Source organism: Drosophila ananassae, chromosome 2R (genome assembly GCF_017639315.1).
Source record: "Drosophila ananassae strain 14024-0371.13 chromosome 2R, ASM1763931v2, whole genome shotgun sequence".
NCBI classification, from domain to species: Eukaryota; Metazoa; Arthropoda; class Insecta; order Diptera; family Drosophilidae; genus Drosophila; species Drosophila ananassae.
Window position 1 is genome coordinate 7,113,936 of NC_057928.1, and position 17,939 is coordinate 7,131,874.

General features: G+C 43.1%; 6 protein-coding genes across 7 annotated transcripts; 1 reads left to right on the forward strand and 5 right to left on the reverse strand.

Moving 5' to 3' along the window:
* Positions 1 to 234: 234 nt before the first annotated feature.
* Positions 235 to 2,879, reverse strand: LOC6493748 (cilia- and flagella-associated protein 52). Its single transcript, XM_001958326.4, has 5 exons — positions 2,337 to 2,879; positions 1,575 to 2,279; positions 1,287 to 1,516; positions 1,010 to 1,226; positions 235 to 953 (listed from the first exon to the last, which is right to left on the reverse strand). The coding sequence occupies exons 1-5, from the start codon at positions 2,759 to 2,761 to the stop codon at positions 305 to 307; spliced, it is 2,226 nt and encodes a 741-aa protein (XP_001958362.1). The 5' UTR covers positions 2,762 to 2,879; the 3' UTR covers positions 235 to 304.
* Positions 2,880 to 3,183: 304 nt separating this feature from the next.
* On the forward strand, positions 3,184 to 5,304 carry LOC6506197 (putative serine protease F56F10.1). 2 transcript variants are annotated; one of them, XM_032453624.1, is made up of 5 exons: positions 3,184 to 3,243; positions 3,309 to 4,178; positions 4,279 to 4,417; positions 4,486 to 4,957; positions 5,012 to 5,304. In XM_032453624.1, the coding sequence occupies exons 2-5, from the start codon at positions 3,391 to 3,393 to the stop codon at positions 5,137 to 5,139; spliced, it is 1,527 nt and encodes a 508-aa protein (XP_032309515.1). In that variant the 5' UTR covers positions 3,184 to 3,243; positions 3,309 to 3,390; the 3' UTR covers positions 5,140 to 5,304. The 2 variants fall into 2 exon arrangements, with proteins under 2 accessions (XP_032309515.1, XP_001958361.1); XM_001958325.4 differs by lacking the exon at positions 3,184 to 3,243 and having other exon boundaries at positions 3,291 to 4,178.
* Positions 5,213 to 6,220, reverse strand: LOC6493747. Its single transcript, XM_001958324.4, has 2 exons — positions 6,017 to 6,220; positions 5,213 to 5,954 (listed from the first exon to the last, which is right to left on the reverse strand). Exons 1-2 carry the CDS (start codon positions 6,081 to 6,083, stop codon positions 5,296 to 5,298), a joined length of 726 nt encoding a protein of 241 aa, XP_001958360.2. The 5' UTR covers positions 6,084 to 6,220; the 3' UTR covers positions 5,213 to 5,295.
* Positions 6,221 to 6,477: 257 nt separating this feature from the next.
* Positions 6,478 to 12,135, reverse strand: LOC6493746 (G protein alpha i subunit). The gene is made up of 5 exons (XM_001958323.4): positions 11,596 to 12,135; positions 7,715 to 8,186; positions 7,568 to 7,662; positions 7,324 to 7,512; positions 6,478 to 7,267 (listed from the first exon to the last, which is right to left on the reverse strand). Exons 1-5 carry the CDS (start codon positions 11,714 to 11,716, stop codon positions 7,077 to 7,079), a joined length of 1,068 nt encoding a protein of 355 aa, XP_001958359.1. The 5' UTR covers positions 11,717 to 12,135; the 3' UTR covers positions 6,478 to 7,076.
* A 3,536-nt stretch (positions 12,136 to 15,671) lies between these two features.
* Positions 15,672 to 16,400, reverse strand: LOC6493745. Its single transcript, XM_001958322.4, has 2 exons — positions 16,093 to 16,400; positions 15,672 to 16,031 (listed from the first exon to the last, which is right to left on the reverse strand). Exon 1 carries the CDS (start codon positions 16,258 to 16,260, stop codon positions 16,093 to 16,095), a length of 168 nt encoding a protein of 55 aa, XP_001958358.1. The 5' UTR covers positions 16,261 to 16,400; the 3' UTR covers positions 15,672 to 16,031.
* A 34-nt stretch (positions 16,401 to 16,434) lies between these two features.
* On the reverse strand, positions 16,435 to 17,075 carry LOC6493744. Its single transcript, XM_001958321.4, has 4 exons — positions 16,791 to 17,075; positions 16,681 to 16,731; positions 16,558 to 16,620; positions 16,435 to 16,498 (listed from the first exon to the last, which is right to left on the reverse strand). Exons 1-4 carry the CDS (start codon positions 16,936 to 16,938, stop codon positions 16,467 to 16,469), a joined length of 294 nt encoding a protein of 97 aa, XP_001958357.2. The 5' UTR covers positions 16,939 to 17,075; the 3' UTR covers positions 16,435 to 16,466.
* Positions 17,076 to 17,939: the final 864 nt, after the last annotated feature.

Below are 17,939 nucleotides of genomic sequence, written 5' to 3' on the forward strand. Positions count from 1 at the left end.
CCAAAAGTTAATTTAAAACTTAAATAGAAAATGAATAAATCATTATCTAATATAATTTTATAATTTAATTTAAAGCTTCTAAATCTATCAAATCTATAAAGCTTCCGACTAATTTATTTTAAATAACGAAAAACTACCAAATTATTGCTGGAATTCTGGGGAATGAAAATGAAATCAAAATGAAATGAAGACAAAAATTCTTAATAAACAATTACGACTTAAAACAACTTTTCCTAAATTAATAGAACTATTAAAAATAGCATTTATTTCCGCAGGACTTAAGGATAATTTAAACAAATAAATCTTAACACTTCCTCACATCCGGCACAATTCCGCACTCGGCATACGGATCTTTCTTCTCCTCCTTTTTGGCGCAAGGAGGGCACTCCACGCAGCACAGATCGTCCTTAGGCGTGGCCTTTAGTAGTCCATCGATGTTTTCACCCTTGACCGTTTTAAGATTGGTGCCGGAATTGACTCTCGACGGCACCTCCCTGAACTTGTTCTTGGACGAGGTCTTGGGAAGCGAGTATCTGGGTCCTTCGGGAGGATTGGGTCGGCCCCAGAATTCTCGGGGCACATCCCAAATGATGAGGGATCCGTCGGTGCTTCCAGTGACGAACATACTCATGCAGGGACTGTAGGCACAGCTGATCACAGAGGAGGCGTGCTCGGAGCCCAGACCGACCACGGCTCCACTGTTGTAGTTCCAGAGCTTCACCTGCAGATCACTGCCCACGCTGATGAAGTAGTCTCCGGTATCATTGATGGCCAAGCAGTTCACAGACGATTTCTTGGAGGCGGTGAGCTCGCGGATCAGAGCTCCATTGTAAACCATCCAGTAGATGATCCTGCCGTCAGAGCCGCACGTAATCACCTGGACACCAGTGGGGAAAAATGCGGCAGTCATGAACTGTGTGTTGGCGGTCACCACTTGCTTACGGGTCATGCGCCTGCCGAGCATTTTCGAATGATTTTAATTCCTTAGAAAGTCTATTCTCTAACTTACTTGATATCCCATATCACACAGGAACCATCAGTGCAGGCGGATATTACTTCCGTGTCCAGGTAGTTAATGTCCAACGAGGTTATGGGTCCAGAGTGATCCTTAAGGACACCTAATAGGGCTTGTCGGTAGGGCTCAATCTTCCAAACACGCACCTGACCCTCGATTCCACCCGTAACAATGAGACGACCGGTGGAAGCCACGGCCAGGGCGCTACATCCTGGGAAAGGTTTACAGATTTATGAAGGACGCCGGATCAAGTGGTACCAAGAATACCCACCTTTGTTGTGAGCATTTGGAATGGCGTAAATCAGTCTTCCGGTGATTGGAGTAAACGCACGAATAATTCCATCATTCCAAACAGAGACGATGCTGGTTCCATCGTGAGTGAAGCGAACACAGGCGCAGTTAAAGTTGTAGACCATAATACGGAGCAGTTCCTGTTTCCTCCCCGAGGACCAAATGCGGATGCTCTCCTTTCCCGACGTGGCAAACACGGCGGAGTAATTTCTGTACAAAAATAAATTAAAATAATAAATGTTCTAAAAGTTTAAAAACTTCTACTTACTTGGGGAACGTAATACAAAAGACTGACTTGGTGTGGCAAGTTCGGAGCAGTTTCAGCACCCAGGAGTTAATTTTTAGGCCGTAGATTTCGTTGGTATCCGTGCATATGTAGAACATGTCCGTTGTGGAGCGCACGAACGAAGAGATCCTGCCGGACACATGTGTCTTTTTTAGCGTACGCAGATACGGCCAGGTGGGGCCTGGATACTCCCGGAAATTAATCAACGGAACGTCCGTTCGTTCCTCCACTAGCTCTATGTCCCCGTTGCCCGCTCCAATCAACAGTCGTCCTCCCTCCAGGATGTACAAGGCTCGTACTCCGTTGACGAAACGATTGCAATCCTTGCCAGTTGGCTTGCGAGGATTGTGCGTGCCAAAGGCACCCAGGATGCAGCTGGTTGAGCCTTCTCGGCTCACATGGTCGCGATCGCAGCAATTGAGCACGATCTTTACGATGTCGCCGGTGCCCGTGCCCAGGTAGGCAAACTCGTCCTTTTTGTCGATGCGGGCGCAGTAGAACACACGGGTCTTGCTGGCCATCAGCACGTCCTGGACGTACAGTTTCTTCTGTTCGCGCAGGATGCTCCATAGCCGCAAATGCCGATCCCCTGCTGTCACAAAAAAGTACGGATTATTGTGCAGCGGTCGGACAGTCAGAGCGTTTCCGGAAATGGCCCGCGAGGCGGGTGTTTGGCAAATGGGAGAGCTAAAGAGAGGGTTAAGATGTAGTTACGGCAGATGAAGCTCCTCGCATCATACTCACAAGGTTTCCATGTCAAAGACGATAACGGACCCGTCATCCACTCCACCAATGGACACCACGCACCGATCCTCGGCCGTGAAGCAGATGGCCTGGACCGATACCTTGTGGAGGTCATGACGGGCTATCTCCTTGCGGCTGTCGTAGTCCCAGATGATAACATATCCCCGAAATCCCATGTGATTTATCTGGCCGGAGGCCAAATACTTTCCGCTCTTGCTCAGATCCAGACATGATATGGTGTTGGTGTGTCCTGCCACAAACTCCTGGGTGTTCTTCTTGTAGTCGGCGATCCCAATCTTGTTCCCAAGGGCAAAGATGATCGACCCTGTGCGCGGATGCTGGCGCACTCCATTCTCCACCTTCCCGTTGATACCAAAGATTGCACGAGGAAGGAGCTGCCTGCAGGCATCCTGGGCTTCGGCCATTGTTATTGGACTATAGCAAAAAATATACGACTCGATGTTGTATCATAAGACGGGGTTTGTGTCGGGGCTGGATCGAATGCTTTGAAGGTTTCCAGCCGGCTTGTTTTCTGTTTAAAAACAATGCCTATTTGATGTCGGATAGCTACCGTTGCCCGGGTGCCGTTGCTAATAGTAATGTATTCCATTTCCTAATGGACTCTCAGTTTAAAGGCTAAGTCTAAAATGTTTCCCACCCCCTTCTATCCTCTGCATGCAGATTATATGTGCATATAAAAATTTGTTTGCATCATTAGTGTTTTTGGCAAGCATTCAATAGAAAACTTTCATAGTTGGGTTTGAATTTCCCGCCCAATTCAAAATCAGCTGATTGCCGCTGGTGCCGCGGTAGTTGGCAACGCGGTGCTTTTGTTTTGCTTATTTTGCAATTTTCATCGCCGTTCCTTTGACCGGCATACCGAAAAAGAGAGAACCCCATAATCTGAGTAAGAACGAAACATATAGCGGGGCCTATATATATGGAGCTCACTCTTGGTTGCAATATTTACAGTTCGGCAGCGAGCGGCGTATAACCTAATCAAATAATCAGAATTCGCCACTGACCAGACCAAACAAAGGAAAACTCCAGACAAATGTTTTCAATTGTGGGCGTTTTGCGGCCCCTGGGATTGGCGCTGGTTCTTCTGGGACTTGTGTCTCCTATCGCTGGAGTTGGATTCCGGCGTGGTCGGTTAAGCAATGGTTTCTTGGGAGAGCCCAGCAAAGTAGCCACGCTCCAGAGATCCCTGGAATCGGAGGATCTTTGGTTCGAGCAGCGTCTGGATCACTTCAAGCCCAGCGACACGCGCTCCTGGAAGCAGAGATACTACCTTAATGCGGATCACTACCGGAATGACAGCACTGCTCCCATATTCCTGATGATCGGCGGCGAAGGCGAAGCCACGGCGAAGTGGATGCGGGAGGGTGCCTGGGTGCACTACGCCGAGCACTTTGGAGCCCTGTGCTTCCAGCTGGAGCACCGCTTCTACGGCAAGAGTCATCCAACCGGAGATCTGTCCACTGCAAACCTGGCGTATCTGAGTTCCGAACAGGCACTGGCGGATCTGGCCAATTTTGTGTCTGCCATGAAGGTGAAGTTCAATCTGGCGGAGAGTCAGAAGTGGGTCGCCTTCGGTGGCTCATACCCTGGATCGCTGGCTGCCTGGGCTAGGGAGAAGTATCCACATCTCATCTACGGGTCCATCAGTTCCAGTGGCCCCTTGTTGGCCGAGGTGGACTTCAAAGAGTACTTCGAGGTGGTGAAGGCCTCTCTAGCTTCCTATAAGCCCGATTGTGTGGAGGCAGTTACCCGGAGCTTTGCTCAGGTGGAGATTCTACTGAAGCACATGATTGGTCAGCGCAATCTGGATGAAAAGTTCAAGTGGGTATACGAGAGAAACTGGGGCAACCACATTGTTTATTCAAAACTAAGGTTACATGAAGGAGACTCGGTCACTTACAAGTGTTTTCTAATCTCTTAGAACTTGCACTCCCATCAAGGACGCAATTGAGAACCCACTGGACATTGCCAACTTCTTTGAGAATCTGGCTGGCAACTTTGCAGGCGTGGTCCAGTACAACAAGGATAATAGTCCTCATGCCACCATAACCATTGATGACGTGAGTTGCGCTTCTGAAATTAATTCTTGTCCCAGAATAGAAGACTCCAATCCTTTTGAAACCCACAGATCTGCGATGTGATGCTCAACACCACCATTGGACCCCCAGTTACCCGGCTGGGAGTGGTGAATGGCATGTTGCTGAAGGAATCCAACACCACCTGCTTGGACTACAAGTACGACAAGATGGTGGCAGATATGAAGAATGTGTCCTGGGACTCTGAAACCGCCAAGGGAATGCGTCAGTGGACCTACCAGACCTGCAACGAGTTCGGCTTCTACCAGACATCCGAGAACAAGAGCGACACCTTCGGTGATCGTTTCGGCGTCGACTTCTTCATTCGCCAATGCATGGACGTGTTCTCCGAGAGCATGGACGCCAAGTACTTGCAGCAGGCGGTGGCACAGACGAACAAGCACTACGGTGCCCTCAAGCCGGAGACCACAAACGTGCTCTATGTGCACGGCTCCATAGATCCCTGGCACGCTCTGGGACTGGTGAAGTCGGCGAACTCAGCCACTCCCACAATCTACATAGATGGTATTAATGAAGATGAAATTTGGGGAAAATGACTAATCTCTTCTTCCCTTATAGGAACTGCGCATTGTGCCAATATGTACGAGCCAGCGAAATCTGATCCCCCGCAGCTGGTGGCAGCCCGGAATAAAATAACCAAATACCTCGCCAAGCTTTTGGAGGGCTACACCTCAACCCCGTACTGAAATGGAAACCCCAGACGAGTGGAGGAACCTAAAGATGACCCGTCAGCATGGTCAATCACGTGAACACACGAAATTCGTCAGCGAGTTTATTGGATTTCTTTTCGTAGTTGCAATGTCTTGCATTTTACATTAAAAGTACATCGCTGGAATAAAAAATCAATCCTTTTTGGCCTGTTCCATTTTCTCGTGGAATCGCTTCCAGTAGTGCTGGACCGATTGGTTTCGTATAATATTTTGTTCGACGAAGTGCAAGACCCAAGTACCGGTGAGATATGTTAGGTCGTATAGGAAGGCCACCACGCGAAAGAAGTACTTCTCGGTCTGCTGCTTGCTGGGCAAGTTGGCCACGATCTCAGACAATTGCTTGGCGGCCGCGTCCTTGGCGGCGGAAGCCTTCTTTTGGGCATCACTTTTATCACCGTCCTTCGACGACCCTGATCCTGCTCCTGCTCCTGATCCAGACTCATGACACGGCTTGCTGCGAAGTGTGGTCTCTTCCAGGGGCTCAGATCCATCTATCTTTCCGGACCCTGTTACAACCGCTCCGAATACATTTGGAGCCTTTTCATCCGTGGACGCAAGCCCCTTCAGTGTGTTACCCTCCTCGTCCTTACCAAAAGAGCGGCCGCTCCCCAAAATGGTGGATTGCATGGGTTTCAGAGCGGGGCTAGCGGGCTCACTGAAGCCACTCACATCGGAGGTGTTAAATCCGGGTGGCGTATTCTTCGGCTTGTCTCCTCCTGATGCTCCAAAGGATTTGTAGCAAGTGTGGGACGGAACCATAGCTGGTATCTTGCAATGCAACTTGGTGCAATCTTCCGAAGATTGGTATTTTATATTCAGAGATTAGGAAACAATGAGGCATGTGCTCACTTACCCCTGACATTAGCCACATTCCGGAACATTCTAAGCTGAGATCTGGCCACTAGGGAGGCGCGAATCATGGTCCAGGGCTGTTTTTAAGGAAGAACACACGCAAAACAAAAACTCGCACTTGAAAGTGTCAATTTGAGTGAACAAAAATATTCCAAAGACAGCTTCCGGAATGAGCCAGCAAGCGGAAACAGAAGGAGAAACGCCAACTTCGCTTGCAACACACAAGCAGTGTTGAAAGCGTTCTCTTAAAAAGAATACCAATACTTTTTTAATGGTTTTCTCTAAATTTCTAAAAGGTAAAAACTACCAAGAAATAGATTAAAATCAAAGAAAACTAAAACATGTTCTAATTAAAACGCAATTTAAAGTAAAAAGTAAAATTTCCCTCGTATGTAGGTGTCTTTTGATGTTCTTCTATGGATTGGCAGCACTGGCGAAGTAAAAAAGTGAAGCCCATAAAACTATTTATAAATTGTCTTTATTTAGTCTATTACTAAACATATTAGTAAGTTTACTAGTTACACATAAGGGCTTACAAGCGATCGCATATAATTCCAGGCCTAGGATTCAGGCTGTCAAGCTCTTGGCAAAAAATTAAAAGCTGCTGGCCAATGGCGATGCCCAAAAGGGCACCTCTACACGTTGCGAAACAACAAAATGCCCCTTTCCGGAAGCGCCATTAGCTCGCTGATAACGGCAATAAACTTAAATAAACTGCAGTAGCCAATGGTAAGGGAGGTTAGGATGTACACCCATGGCTGCTCTTTGCTGTCTTTACACTTTAGGCTACTTTTAAATTAGTTAACTTAATGATGCAATTTAACGGACTAAATTGCAGATTACTTGTTCCGCGACTACTGGCAAAAATCGGTTATTAAAATTACGTGTGTTAAGCATGTAAAGCATTTCAAAGAAACATGAATATGAGCATACAGTTCCGTATGTTATATAGATCGTACGTTGTATGGAATTCTTAGTGTTTAATGGAAATGTTGTTGCGCGCTTTCCTTTAATACTACGACGCAAGATAAATGAAGATGATCCCTTAAACGAACGCCCCTCTAGAATAAGCCGATTTGTTTAAGGTTGTTCTTGATGATCACATCGGTGACGGCATCGAAAACGAACTTGACGTTGTTCGTGTCCGTGGCACAGGTGAGATGCGTGTAGATCTCCTTTTGGTCTTTTCGCTTGTTGAGGTTTTCGAACTTCATGCGAATGTAGCTGGCCGCCTCCTCAAAGGTGTTGGTACCTAAAAAATGGATATATTTTTTAGAACTATAGGCACCAGAGGATGTAATGTCTTACCTGTGTACTCTGGGAAGCATATCGTCAGAGGAGATCGCTTGATTTTCTCCTCAAACAGATCCTTCTTGTTGAGGAAGAGTATGATGGAGGTTTCCACAAACCACTTGGAGTTGCAGATGGAGTCGAAGAGCTTCAGGGACTCGATCATTCGATTCATTTCCTCATCCTCAGCCAAGACCAAATCGTAGCCTAATGAATAATTTGTTTAGAGGGGAGTTATATGTTTGGTTTGGATATATCCTACCCGATAGCGCCACACAGAAGATAATTGCAGTAACGCCTTCGAAGCAATGGATCCACTTCTTGCGCTCCGATCTCTGGCCGCCAACGTCAAACAGTCTGAAATAAGAATTAATAGGATTAATTGTTCGGCAAAAGAATTCAGACTTACTTAAAGTGCAACTGCTTGCAGGAGAAGTGTGTCTCGATGATGCCAGTGGTCTTCACTCGAGTCCGGAGCACATCCTGCTGGGTGGGTATGTAGTTCGGCTGCGCGATGCGGTCCAGCGAGTTGAGGTAGTAGCCGGCCGAGTCGTTTAGCTGATATTCGCGGGAGCGGGCAAAGGACTGTTGCACGCCACCGTCCGCCCAGAGCTTCTTCATCAGCAGGACGATCTCCGGCAGCAGGATGCCCTCGTCGGCGGCGGAGGCGTGTGTGAAGAATTGGCGGGCGATGTCGGTCTTGCCGGGATCGGCGAATTCAATTTTTAGGCGTCCCATTGCCCGGATAATCACCATCAGGCTCTGCACTGTGTTGCTGTAGACGACGCGGCGGTACTCCTCGCACTCCTCCTGCGAGTAGCCCGCATCGTGGATGATTTTCATTTGTTTTACGATTGTCGACTTGCCCGACTCGCCGGCACCTTCAAGAAACAATAACAAACATCATTAATAATGGCGAAAAAAAAAGTATGTAGAAAGGCAAGAACAGTCGAGGGAGTGAGCTCATGCCTCAGAGTGGGCGTGACCTTTGCGCAAGCTTGTGAATGCCACGATCGGAGCGTAAAACTGAATGAATCAATAGGAAGAGTAGGAAGAACTCATGAATGAATATTCCAGATGTGCCTCACCCATCAGCTCAATTGGCTGGTTCAAGAGGCCAAAAAGCTGCCGGTTTACGCTTAATTGCGCTGGTCATGTTGCAAGTGAATGAATATTGTTTCGGATAACTATTTTTTTACTTCCATTCACAGTTTTAGATTAGGAATTGGTTAATTTTTCATTTAAATATAATGCCAAGTCAAGCCAAGCCTTCAAGTTCATTGAACCACCCTGAGGAATGTATAAAAGTTATCAAAAGCAGGGCCAGGCAAAAGCCACAGTACTCGACATAATTTAATATAAACTGTCCCATCCATACACTCCACATACTCGCAGGGAAAGCTCTCAATTGTAAAACGAGACCTGACCCATGAAACGACAATAAACAAACAGAAGTTGCTGAGTTTATCATCTGTCTGGTAGTGATATGACAAAAAATACTACCGATAATCATATTACGTGTCTACCAGTTTCCCTTTTCGATGAAGCCACTACCTACCTACCTCGGAGCAAAAACGGCGTACAAAATTGGCAACTCTTTGTCATTGAGCCTAGGTTTTAAGCTCCATAGGAGTGTTGCAACAATGGAGCATTAAGCCGACTTTTTGCTGCAGTTGGGTCCATTCCCAGAGATGGGACAGACCCCAGCCCCTAGCCCTCGGATCAGCCTCCGGATGATTAGGTAATTGCCGAAGCTCTCAGGCTTAACTTGCAGCTACTAGTAAGTAGCTAGTACTTTCACTTTTTTTCCCTCCCTACATGGCTTGGTACTTGAAACTATGCTTGTTTTTTGTATTTACTTAGTTAATTAAATACCAAGATTAAAGTTGTAAGAGACTTTAAATTAATAATAATTTTGTGTTCATTACAAGTCCATATCTATGAGATCCATATCTATTGATCTCTTTATTTAAGGAGTTTCTACTGTACTTTCTTATAACTAGAAACTGGGATATTATATTTTATTTCAAAACTGTCTATACATACACACATACTTTGCTTAATTAAATTATATTTTATTTAACATATAATTTCAAAAACAAGAGTTGTTCTTCAATTTCTATAAAAAAAATGTATAAAGAGATTTATTTTTTAAAGTTATTCTTAAACTTTTGTTTTAAAAATTGTCAAAAAACTCATATTTTAAGTAACAAAAAATTATTGAATGATGGAAATATAAAGATTATACATTAAAAAAAAAGTTATTCTTCAAATGATTTTTTTAAAAATTGACAATTCATATTTTCAATACAAAACAAATTTAAAAAATGATTTAGTTTTCAAATAAAGTAGTTATTTTACGTTACGTAAGTTATTTTTACATTCAATTTAATATTTATTATTTTATTCTTTATTATTTATTATTTATTATTTATTTTTTATTATTTATTTTTTATTATTTATTTTTTATTATTTATTATTTATTATTTATTATTTATTATTTATTATTTATTATTTATTATTTAATATGTGTTATGTATTATTATTTTCAACTTTTAACTCATAACTTTTATTGGCAGACCCTGCTAAAAACAACCATAAAAGTTTTAAATCTTAGACAATCCTAACAATGCGCACTAATTTTGCAATAAAAACTATCTTTTTTTAGAGAGAGAGAGAGATAATGGTGAAAAAAAAGAAGCAAAAAAATAACAAAAAACGTTAACCCCATAATGGTGAAGACGAGCGAGCGACAGGCCCTTGCCAATTTGAATAATCTGAATGGATATTAGGCGATTTTCAAAGCTGCCACCGTATTGTGAAAAGAGCAACAACAACAACAACAACAAAGAAAGCCACAAAAAGGTCAATTTAATAATAATAATAACGAACGATTGCGGCTGTGTGCGTGAGGGTCTGCCAATGCACCGTTAGCCGAAATGTCAGCGAACAAACAACAACAAGCGGGGCGGCAACAACAATGGCCAATTACTCAGCATCCCGGGTCGAGTCGGGGCGGGGCGGAGAGTGGCACTAAGAGAGAGAGAGAGAGAGAGCGCAGGCGCAAAGATCAGAGAAACAAGAGCTACTCACAACCCACAACAACAATGCAACTGCAACTGGTGCAAGGTGTTTTCTTGTCTACGGATACCTGAGACTCCTACACTGGCCAACAGGGTGGCAAGAAGCAGCAGCAGCAACAGCTGAGCAAATGTCTCCAAAGTCTCCACTGTTTAGGGATGAAAAGTCCCGAAGATTCTGGGACTTTTTTGAAAAACAGGTTTCTAGGAAATCTAATTCCCTAGTAGATCCATTTAAAAACAAACAATTTCAGCTCTCTACTGAGGCATTTCACCTGCCACTGGGGCTGTCTTAGTCATCATAGCTCGCTTCATTAGTAGTAGTCTCTGGAGAAAAACTTCACTGCATTGTTTTCGAAAATGAATGGCAATGAAAACGAAAAGTATTCCCATATCGTGCGCATCTAGCGGCGGAAAGTGTGGAAACTCGATTACAGAAGGTTAAGAAACATATCATTTCACTGCATTTGGCGCAGAGGTCGGGTCAAAAATGCGATGCGATACGATGGCATGCCATGGCGCCTCTGCGCTTCAATGGTTTTTCCAACTAAGCGAAAACCGCTGCAAGTGCAAGCACCACCACCACCACCACCGCCGCCACAGTCGCGCCACCAGCTATGTATGTGTGTAGTTCCAGTGCGGCGCCCCACAATCCAAACGATCGAAAAGATCCAAAAGTGCGTGCCAGAAGACGAGAAATGAGAAACAGAACCGAGGTCTGTGACTCGGCATTTGGTTTCAATTTACGTTCGATTCCCTTATCGCATTGTAATTATTGGACGCAGAGATTGCATAATGCATGCTCCCCGTACAGTGTGTATATGCTATGGCAGACTGCCAGATAATGGCTTTTTATTACGATTTGTGGAAGAAAAGACCATAAAATGTTATTACTTTTTAGGGTGTCTATGACGAAAGAAATAAAAAAAAAAACTTCCTTTGGGAATCACTGTTGTTTTCCTTTTTTACTCAAGCCTCACTGTACACTGAGGCTTCAAATTTCCCAAAGGGCCTGCCGGCAAAAGTCCTATGCCCGAAAAAGAAAAAAAAACTCACCACAACCGAAAGTAAAACCCACCCCACCCAGAATAATGAGGTCAGAGCGCGAATTTCAGCACATTTCCGCAGAAGGCCTTTAATAAATTCGCACGGGGGAATACCGGTTAAAAAAATAAAGAATATGAGGTAGAATAAGCTGAAAGAGACGCACCCAAGAGCAGCAGTTTCACCTCCGAGGCGGCCCTCTCGCCCTCCGCCCTCAGCGCCCGATCGATGTTCTTGGAGCGTTCGATGGCCTCTTTATCGCGTGCTGTACTCACGGCACAACCCATTTTTCTTCGCTTTTCTTTATCGCGTTGCTAAGTTAAGGGTCTTAAACCGGGAAGATTGGCACTTTCCCGGCAGTTTCCGCACTTTTCTTTTCGGATATTTCGAGATGCGTCTGCGCGTCGGCTGTACACTTTTTGGTTTCTGGTGTCTCGCTTCCACCTCTCCTCCTTTCACACGCACACACCACCACACAGGCGCACACGCGCAGGGTACGCTGACGCTGGTTTTTGGTTTTTATTTTTAAATAACTCGCGGCGTCTAGCTAATGCACCGCTAATTTTATTTAAATATTTCTCGCAGCGGCCGGAGGCGTTTAATTCTTTTGTCGTCGATCGTTTTTAGTGCGGAGTATTTGGTTGAATTCGCGATCTTCTTAGAGTTGTCGCATCCCGTTCCGTTAGAGGTGGAGAAACATCGATGCCAACATCGCTGTTATCGATGCCAACATCAATGTTATCGATGGTTGGGAAACATATCGATGTTTTTCCATCTCTAGTAGATATGTCGCCTATGCGACAACTCTATTGTGGTTAGAGTAGCTAACATTTAGCTGCTTAAACGAGTAGCATTTTTAACTAAATTCCATTACTAAGAATTCTAGTAGTATATATTCCAGAATTCATTTCATTTTTACTGATCATGGCAAATAAAGTTGCGCAACACTAAAATAAGGGGTCTGCCAACTTGTTTTGTTGGCGGCAAATTTAAAAATGTACAACAGTTTGTTGAAATGAGAATGTGTTGATTCTTTTTTTTTCTTTTTCATTTAAAGCTTCTTAGGGAACTCCAATATCCAATTATCCTGTGTGGTCAACCTCATTATTGCCATATTTCCAATATTCCCAACTTGCCCTTAGCCTGGCCTTGTTTGTTGTTGTAGCGCCTTAAGTATAAACAAACATGACCGAAAATATGTTTCTGTTCAGAAATGCAGGCAACCTCTTTCACCCCGCCTTTCTCCCTCTCAATGTGTATACAAGCCGGAAAAAAAAAGTTCTCAGGGCCCTGGCATAAATAATATTTTCTTTTGGGACAATACCATTTCGATTTGGATTCCAAATGTTTGCAGTTGCAGGCAGTGCAGGAATCTGAGGAAATATTCTACCATCTTAAATTTGTGGTTTTTAATTTATATTTCATACGAAAGGGCTGCAATTTGCCAACATTACATAGTACCACTTAACTGAATTTCAAAAATAATAGTTTGAGGAAAAGGGAAACATTTAAAATCCCTTTTCAAAAAGGATATTTCTTAAGATTTCCAAAAATTCTCTAAAGTAAGTAAGTCTCTAAAGTAAGTAATTAATTACTTGATTTTTTCTTGCCCTCATTTCTGTCGTTTTTTCTTTAGATTCTTAGCCGTATTCCTGAATCGATGATATTAAAATAAATTGGGGGGATGGAGGCACCAGCACCAGCACCAGCTTTCCTCGGCTAATTAATCTAAACAAAATGATCCGCTGGCACGAGCGGGAGCATCCGCAGAGGGAAGTATGGGGTCGCAGTGCAGAAGTTTCGCTGCCGCTGCCGCCGCCGTCGGAGGACGTCACATGCTGCCCCTGCCACCCGGCCGTCTGTAGGTGGAGGCCATCAACGGGTCATGATTTACACATGTTTACACGAAATGTACGGCATTTTCGAGAGGGGTGAAATGGGGGGAAACGGGGTCGTGACATCGCTGCCGTATGAATGAATGATTGCTTCTTCTTCCTCATCGCACTATATCTATATTGCTGTTGTAATTTATCGTAAAAAGGGCAGGCTAGAGAAATATGGATATCTGCGGTTATTCCAGGGTATTCCGGGAGATGTCAGGGGATGCGAAAGGCTGCGCTTTGGGTGGTCTCCACGCCTTGTGTCTCCTTCACTCCTCCGGCAACGGCGCATGCTGCCAGCCGTGTTATTGTTGTTGCTGCTGCTGTTGTAGCTGTAGCTGGAATCCCAAACTGTTTGCTGATGCCAACAAATTTGACGAACGACGTCGTCGGCATCTCATCCAAAACTTCAATCGGCGTGCGCACAAGAAGCTGGATGAAAAAACACAACAATATGCCAGGCAAACATCAGCTAGAACCAAGGAGAGCCAGGCAGCCGCAGGCCAGCGGATCAGCGGCAGCAATTACAAGGATGGGCAAGGCCTTGAAATAGATATACGCCAACTAACGGTAACCAGTACACAGCGAGAAAAAAGAGGAAATTCTTCGAGGAAATACAAAAAATGTGATGGAAATTATACATAAGTTAAAATTTGATTTGTCGTTTATTTAACTTTTACATTAATTTATTACTAGGTACTACTCACAAACTAGTTTAGTTAATCTAGTTAATCATAAACTAGTTAATCAAAGTCATAAACTATTAACTAAACTTTAAGTACCAAATCTTATAACTTTATTACTATGAAAATTTAATACTTAAATAAAACTATTAGTGCAAATTTGATTTTTTTTGTTAACATTTTTAATAAGCAATAAAGACTTTATAATAATACTTTTTAGGATGTACTACACATAAATTTAATAATGTACATTAATTATTAAATAATGTAATTTTCATTAGATATTTTAATTCAGATTTAATCAATTCTCCACCTCTTTAACACATAATAAAAAATTGAAATAATTTTAAACTAGTAAATCTTTATTAAATTATATTATTTACATATATTCATTTATTTATTTCTTTAACCCTTATTCGCGCGGCTCTCGCAGCTGAGGGGAGCTGCCGCATAACGTACGGCATCGTGGGGATAGACCGAGGGTAAAGGATAGAGTATAATATTAAGAGGATAAACGAGAGTACGTATATAATGTACATATATTGTATATGTATTAAACTAAATCTTATTGTTAGTTTTTCTTTCCAGTGTATAGAGTTTGGCACATGTGTTATAGCACCAGGCCAACTACAGATGAGAAGATTAATTTCCTCGATAATTCGGGAAACGGGAAAACTCATTTTTGGCTGGGAACTTGTGCCGGCCGTTGAAAGGTGGAACAGACAGGCTGTAATGCCCGCCCTCCCCTCATGGGAGTCAAGTGAAGTTGCAGACACGGAGCGTTTAAAGAGCATTGATGGATTCTCTGGGCGTCGATCGTCTGAAGATCCGATTGATTTTCGGCACTTTTTCAAAAGGCGTCAAGAGCCGACAAGTAGAGAAAATAAAACGATGAAGGAAGTTTAAGATGCGGCGGCTGTTTAGTTTTTAAAGGGAACTGAACTTGAGAAGAAATTTAAGATAAAGCCTCCAACGGGGGGTCAATAAAAATGCAACATCTAAATAACCTCATTTACCATTTAATTTCCATCGATTCGCCAAACCAATTGAGGCCACAAGTCGTAAAAACAAAGCGAATAATCTCTTTAACTAAATTTAGCCGCTTTCGTTTGTTTACATTGCCATAAAGTAATAATTACCCAGAAGGAACAGAACCGCGTTCCCCATATATTACAACGATACATATTATTAATCGCAGCCCAAGAAACAAGACAGCAGAAGATATAAAAATAAAAGAATCTAGCTGGATAAAAAAGTATTTCAACTATTGGGTTATGGGCCGATAATAGCCTTCTGGGAAGGGGTACTCCACTTTTTTGTTAGTGCCGTTGTTTACGTCGGGCCGAAGGAAAACCCAAAAATATAGATCTTACACGGCCATACGGAGGCAACCTGCCCCCGGGAAACGAACCGATTGAAAGAGCCATATGTGGCAGGAAACAAAAATCGCTGGCAGTGCAATTGAATTGCCATAAAATCGGGAAGAACCGAAATATCGGGGGGAGAATCGAAGGAAGCAGTTAGTTAGCCGCCCACTCTAAAATATATGTATATTCAATTCCCCCGTGGTTAATCTTTGTCGTTTCTCTGCAGTTCAAAGATTGCAATTCGCATGTGGGGGCTCCTAAGCACCTGCCAGCTGATGGAGTGCAGTTTTCCCCCGAAATAATACCCAAAAGTAATAGTAATGCTTGTTATTTTTCCAGAACAGTTTTCTGCATTCCTTCGATATTTTTGCTTAAAATTTTGATACATCTCCCTGGTCAATATGGCCTTTCCTCATGCCTGTGGTGATACACGTTCCACGTCGCGACTGGAGGGTTTATTCATCGTAAACTGGCAATGGAAATTTTGTTTTATCACTCGCTCTTCTATAGCTATTTTTGCCGGATTTTAGTTGCTGCTTTATGGCTTTATAATGTCTGTACGCGTTCAGTTTTATGATCTGTCCGTAAAATGGACCCCATTCATGTTAGGTCCCCGGCAACAATATGGTGATTTTCATCCATTACGCAGTCTTTATCGGGTTCTATGGTTTTCTGGGAGAAAAGCAATTACCGGGAAACTTTTAGTTTTTTTTTAGAAATAATAAATCCTTACCTAAGAACGCTTCTGTTCTTCCTCCTCGGCCACCTCGGACTTTTCCTTTTTTACAAGAAATGTGCACTTGTTGAGGAGCTTACTAAATAGTCCGACTTCGTTCTCCACGGTTGTTTGGTGATGAAGGACCAACAATGTCCTGCGGCTCTGCAGCAAAAGTCGTGACATTTTCCAACTTTACTCGGACGCACGGTGTGGGATACTAAAATTTCTATTCGACTTCAAAGGGACTTCAATTGAAAGTATCTTTCAGGGCCTTCCTCGATTTAAAACTTTCCCTTTAACAATTTAAAAATTTCTTAAAATAATTCAACAAAAAAGGAAGACCTGTGCTATTTTTTATCCTTCGTTTTTTGAATTCACATTTGAGGGTATTACTCGCATTTGGGTCCCGTGGGTTCAGGGCCTTTGGGAAAGGAATAGGGTTTATTATATTTATAAGGTAAAAAATAACTTAGAACTTACTTCTTCCGCACTTGTCGGTGGAACTCTTTTGTATCTTTTTCTTTTTCGAGACAGACGACTTGCCTAATCGAAAAAAAACAAATAAAATTGGTCAGAAAATGAAGATATATTAGTAAAAATTACCGTCATTCCCATCACCCTCCTTTTTGCAGCGAGGTCCCGTCGGCTCGGTAGCTTAAGTATTATTCAGAAATAGAGGTTAAGAACACCTTTAGAGATGAAATAGATTTTACCTCTTCCACAAACATCTGTCTTAGCCTTTTTGGTTGAGTCTTTTTTGGTGGCATCACCCTTATTCACCGATCCTGACAGAAGACGAGGACTGACTAGCCCCAACTTGTTGCACAGTCTAAGAAAAGCATCGGCCCTGAGCTTGTTCATGGTGACACCTCACAAATTCTCCAAGACCAAACCTAGGAATTTTGTTTGTGGGTATTGGGATACCCGTGTTCAATAATACGTTCAAAAAAAAAAAAAAACTAAATAAATGTTAAACTCAAAAGTTGCTGAGATTCGAAGTTATCTGGCCACTATGATTTGAAAAAAGAAACTCTAAAAAAGGCAGAGCAAAAATTATAAAATCAAATTCAAATTGTAATAGACATATTGGATAAAAAATACTGTTTATTGAATTGCAATTTAGATTTTATTAATGGGCAAATATATGCATGTATTTAGAATGAGTTAGAAAAACCAACCAAGCCAGCTCTTTTTTCTTTGACACTTGCATTGATCGCATTGACAAAATATCGATTTACTGCGTTTTGTATCTTTTTTGTGATGTCTGGGATTTTGGCAGGCTTCGGTATTGCGCGGATTCCAACAGCTCCTCGGATGGCAGAACTCCTGTTTATCGACTGGCTCGACGAAGCAGCTCGACTGACAGGAGTCCTGCTGGCAGAAGTTCATCTGGCAGGAATCATGGCACTGATTTTGATTGGAATTGGTCCTCTGAGTCGATATCAGGAAACCGTTCAACTTCACGAACTTCATGGCGGTTGTCAATCGATTCATCCTGATCTCGAACAACCAAACAACTACTTTTCGTCCAAAGGATTTGTAACCTCAATTTCAACCAGAAAGATGTAAAAATGTAAAATATTTTCTAAGGCTCATAAGTCATAGGACGATTTTCAATTGCTCTGCTGCTTTGTTTGCATTTCCCGCCGCCCCCTCTTTTTCTCGTTTTCTGGGTTTGGGTTTCGGTTTCAATTACAAGCCGAGTTTCCAGTTCCCCGTGGCTACCGCTTCCAAAATCAGTCTCAAGTACCGACCACACATTAGCCCCGGCTGGGAATGGAAGGGGGACTGGCAGTACGTCGAGGCGGCGCCACGTCAAAATATTTGTCACCAGCGGCTCAATTGGTTCAATTTATGGTGTG

Bases quoted from the DNA above. Each gene is read 5' to 3' on its own strand.
- LOC6493744 (XM_001958321.4), bottom strand. From the start codon at position 16,938: ATGAACAAGCTCAGGGCCGATGCTTTTCTTAGACTGTGCAACAAGTTG. The intron at 16,732-16,790 runs GTAAAATCTATT...ATAATACTTAAG, and splicing joins GACAGATGTTTGTGGAAGAG to CTACCGAGCCGACGGGACCT. The intron at 16,499-16,557 runs GTAAGTTCTAAG...CCTTTCCCAAAG, and splicing joins CACCGACAAGTGCGGAAGAA to GCCCTGAACCCACGGGACCC.
- LOC6493745 (XM_001958322.4), bottom strand. From the start codon at position 16,260: ATGTCACGACTTTTGCTGCAGAGCCGCAGGACATTGTTGGTCCTTCAT.
- LOC6493747 (XM_001958324.4), bottom strand. From the start codon at position 6,083: ATGATTCGCGCCTCCCTAGTGGCCAGATCTCAGCTTAGAATGTTCCGG. The intron at 5,955-6,016 runs GTAAGTGAGCAC...AATCTTCGGAAG, and splicing joins GAATGTGGCTAATGTCAGGG to ATTGCACCAAGTTGCATTGC.
- LOC6493748 (XM_001958326.4), bottom strand. From the start codon at position 2,761: ATGGCCGAAGCCCAGGATGCCTGCAGGCAGCTCCTTCCTCGTGCAATC. The intron at 1,517-1,574 runs GTAAGTAGAAGT...ATTTTTGTACAG, and splicing joins TTTTGTATTACGTTCCCCAA to AAATTACTCCGCCGTGTTTG. The intron at 1,227-1,286 runs GTGGGTATTCTT...AACCTTTCCCAG, and splicing joins TCCAAATGCTCACAACAAAG to GATGTAGCGCCCTGGCCGTG.
- LOC6506197 (XM_032453624.1), top strand. From the start codon at position 3,391: ATGTTTTCAATTGTGGGCGTTTTGCGGCCCCTGGGATTGGCGCTGGTT. The intron at 4,179-4,278 runs GTGGGTATACGA...CTAATCTCTTAG, and splicing joins AATCTGGATGAAAAGTTCAA to AACTTGCACTCCCATCAAGG. The intron at 4,418-4,485 runs GTGAGTTGCGCT...TGAAACCCACAG, and splicing joins CCACCATAACCATTGATGAC to ATCTGCGATGTGATGCTCAA.
- LOC6493746 (XM_001958323.4), bottom strand. From the start codon at position 11,716: ATGGGTTGTGCCGTGAGTACAGCACGCGATAAAGAGGCCATCGAACGC. The intron at 8,187-11,595 runs GTGCGTCTCTTT...TGTTTCTTGAAG, and splicing joins GGTGAAACTGCTGCTCTTGG to GTGCCGGCGAGTCGGGCAAG. The intron at 7,663-7,714 runs GTAAGTCTGAAT...TTCTTATTTCAG, and splicing joins TGCAAGCAGTTGCACTTTAA to ACTGTTTGACGTTGGCGGCC.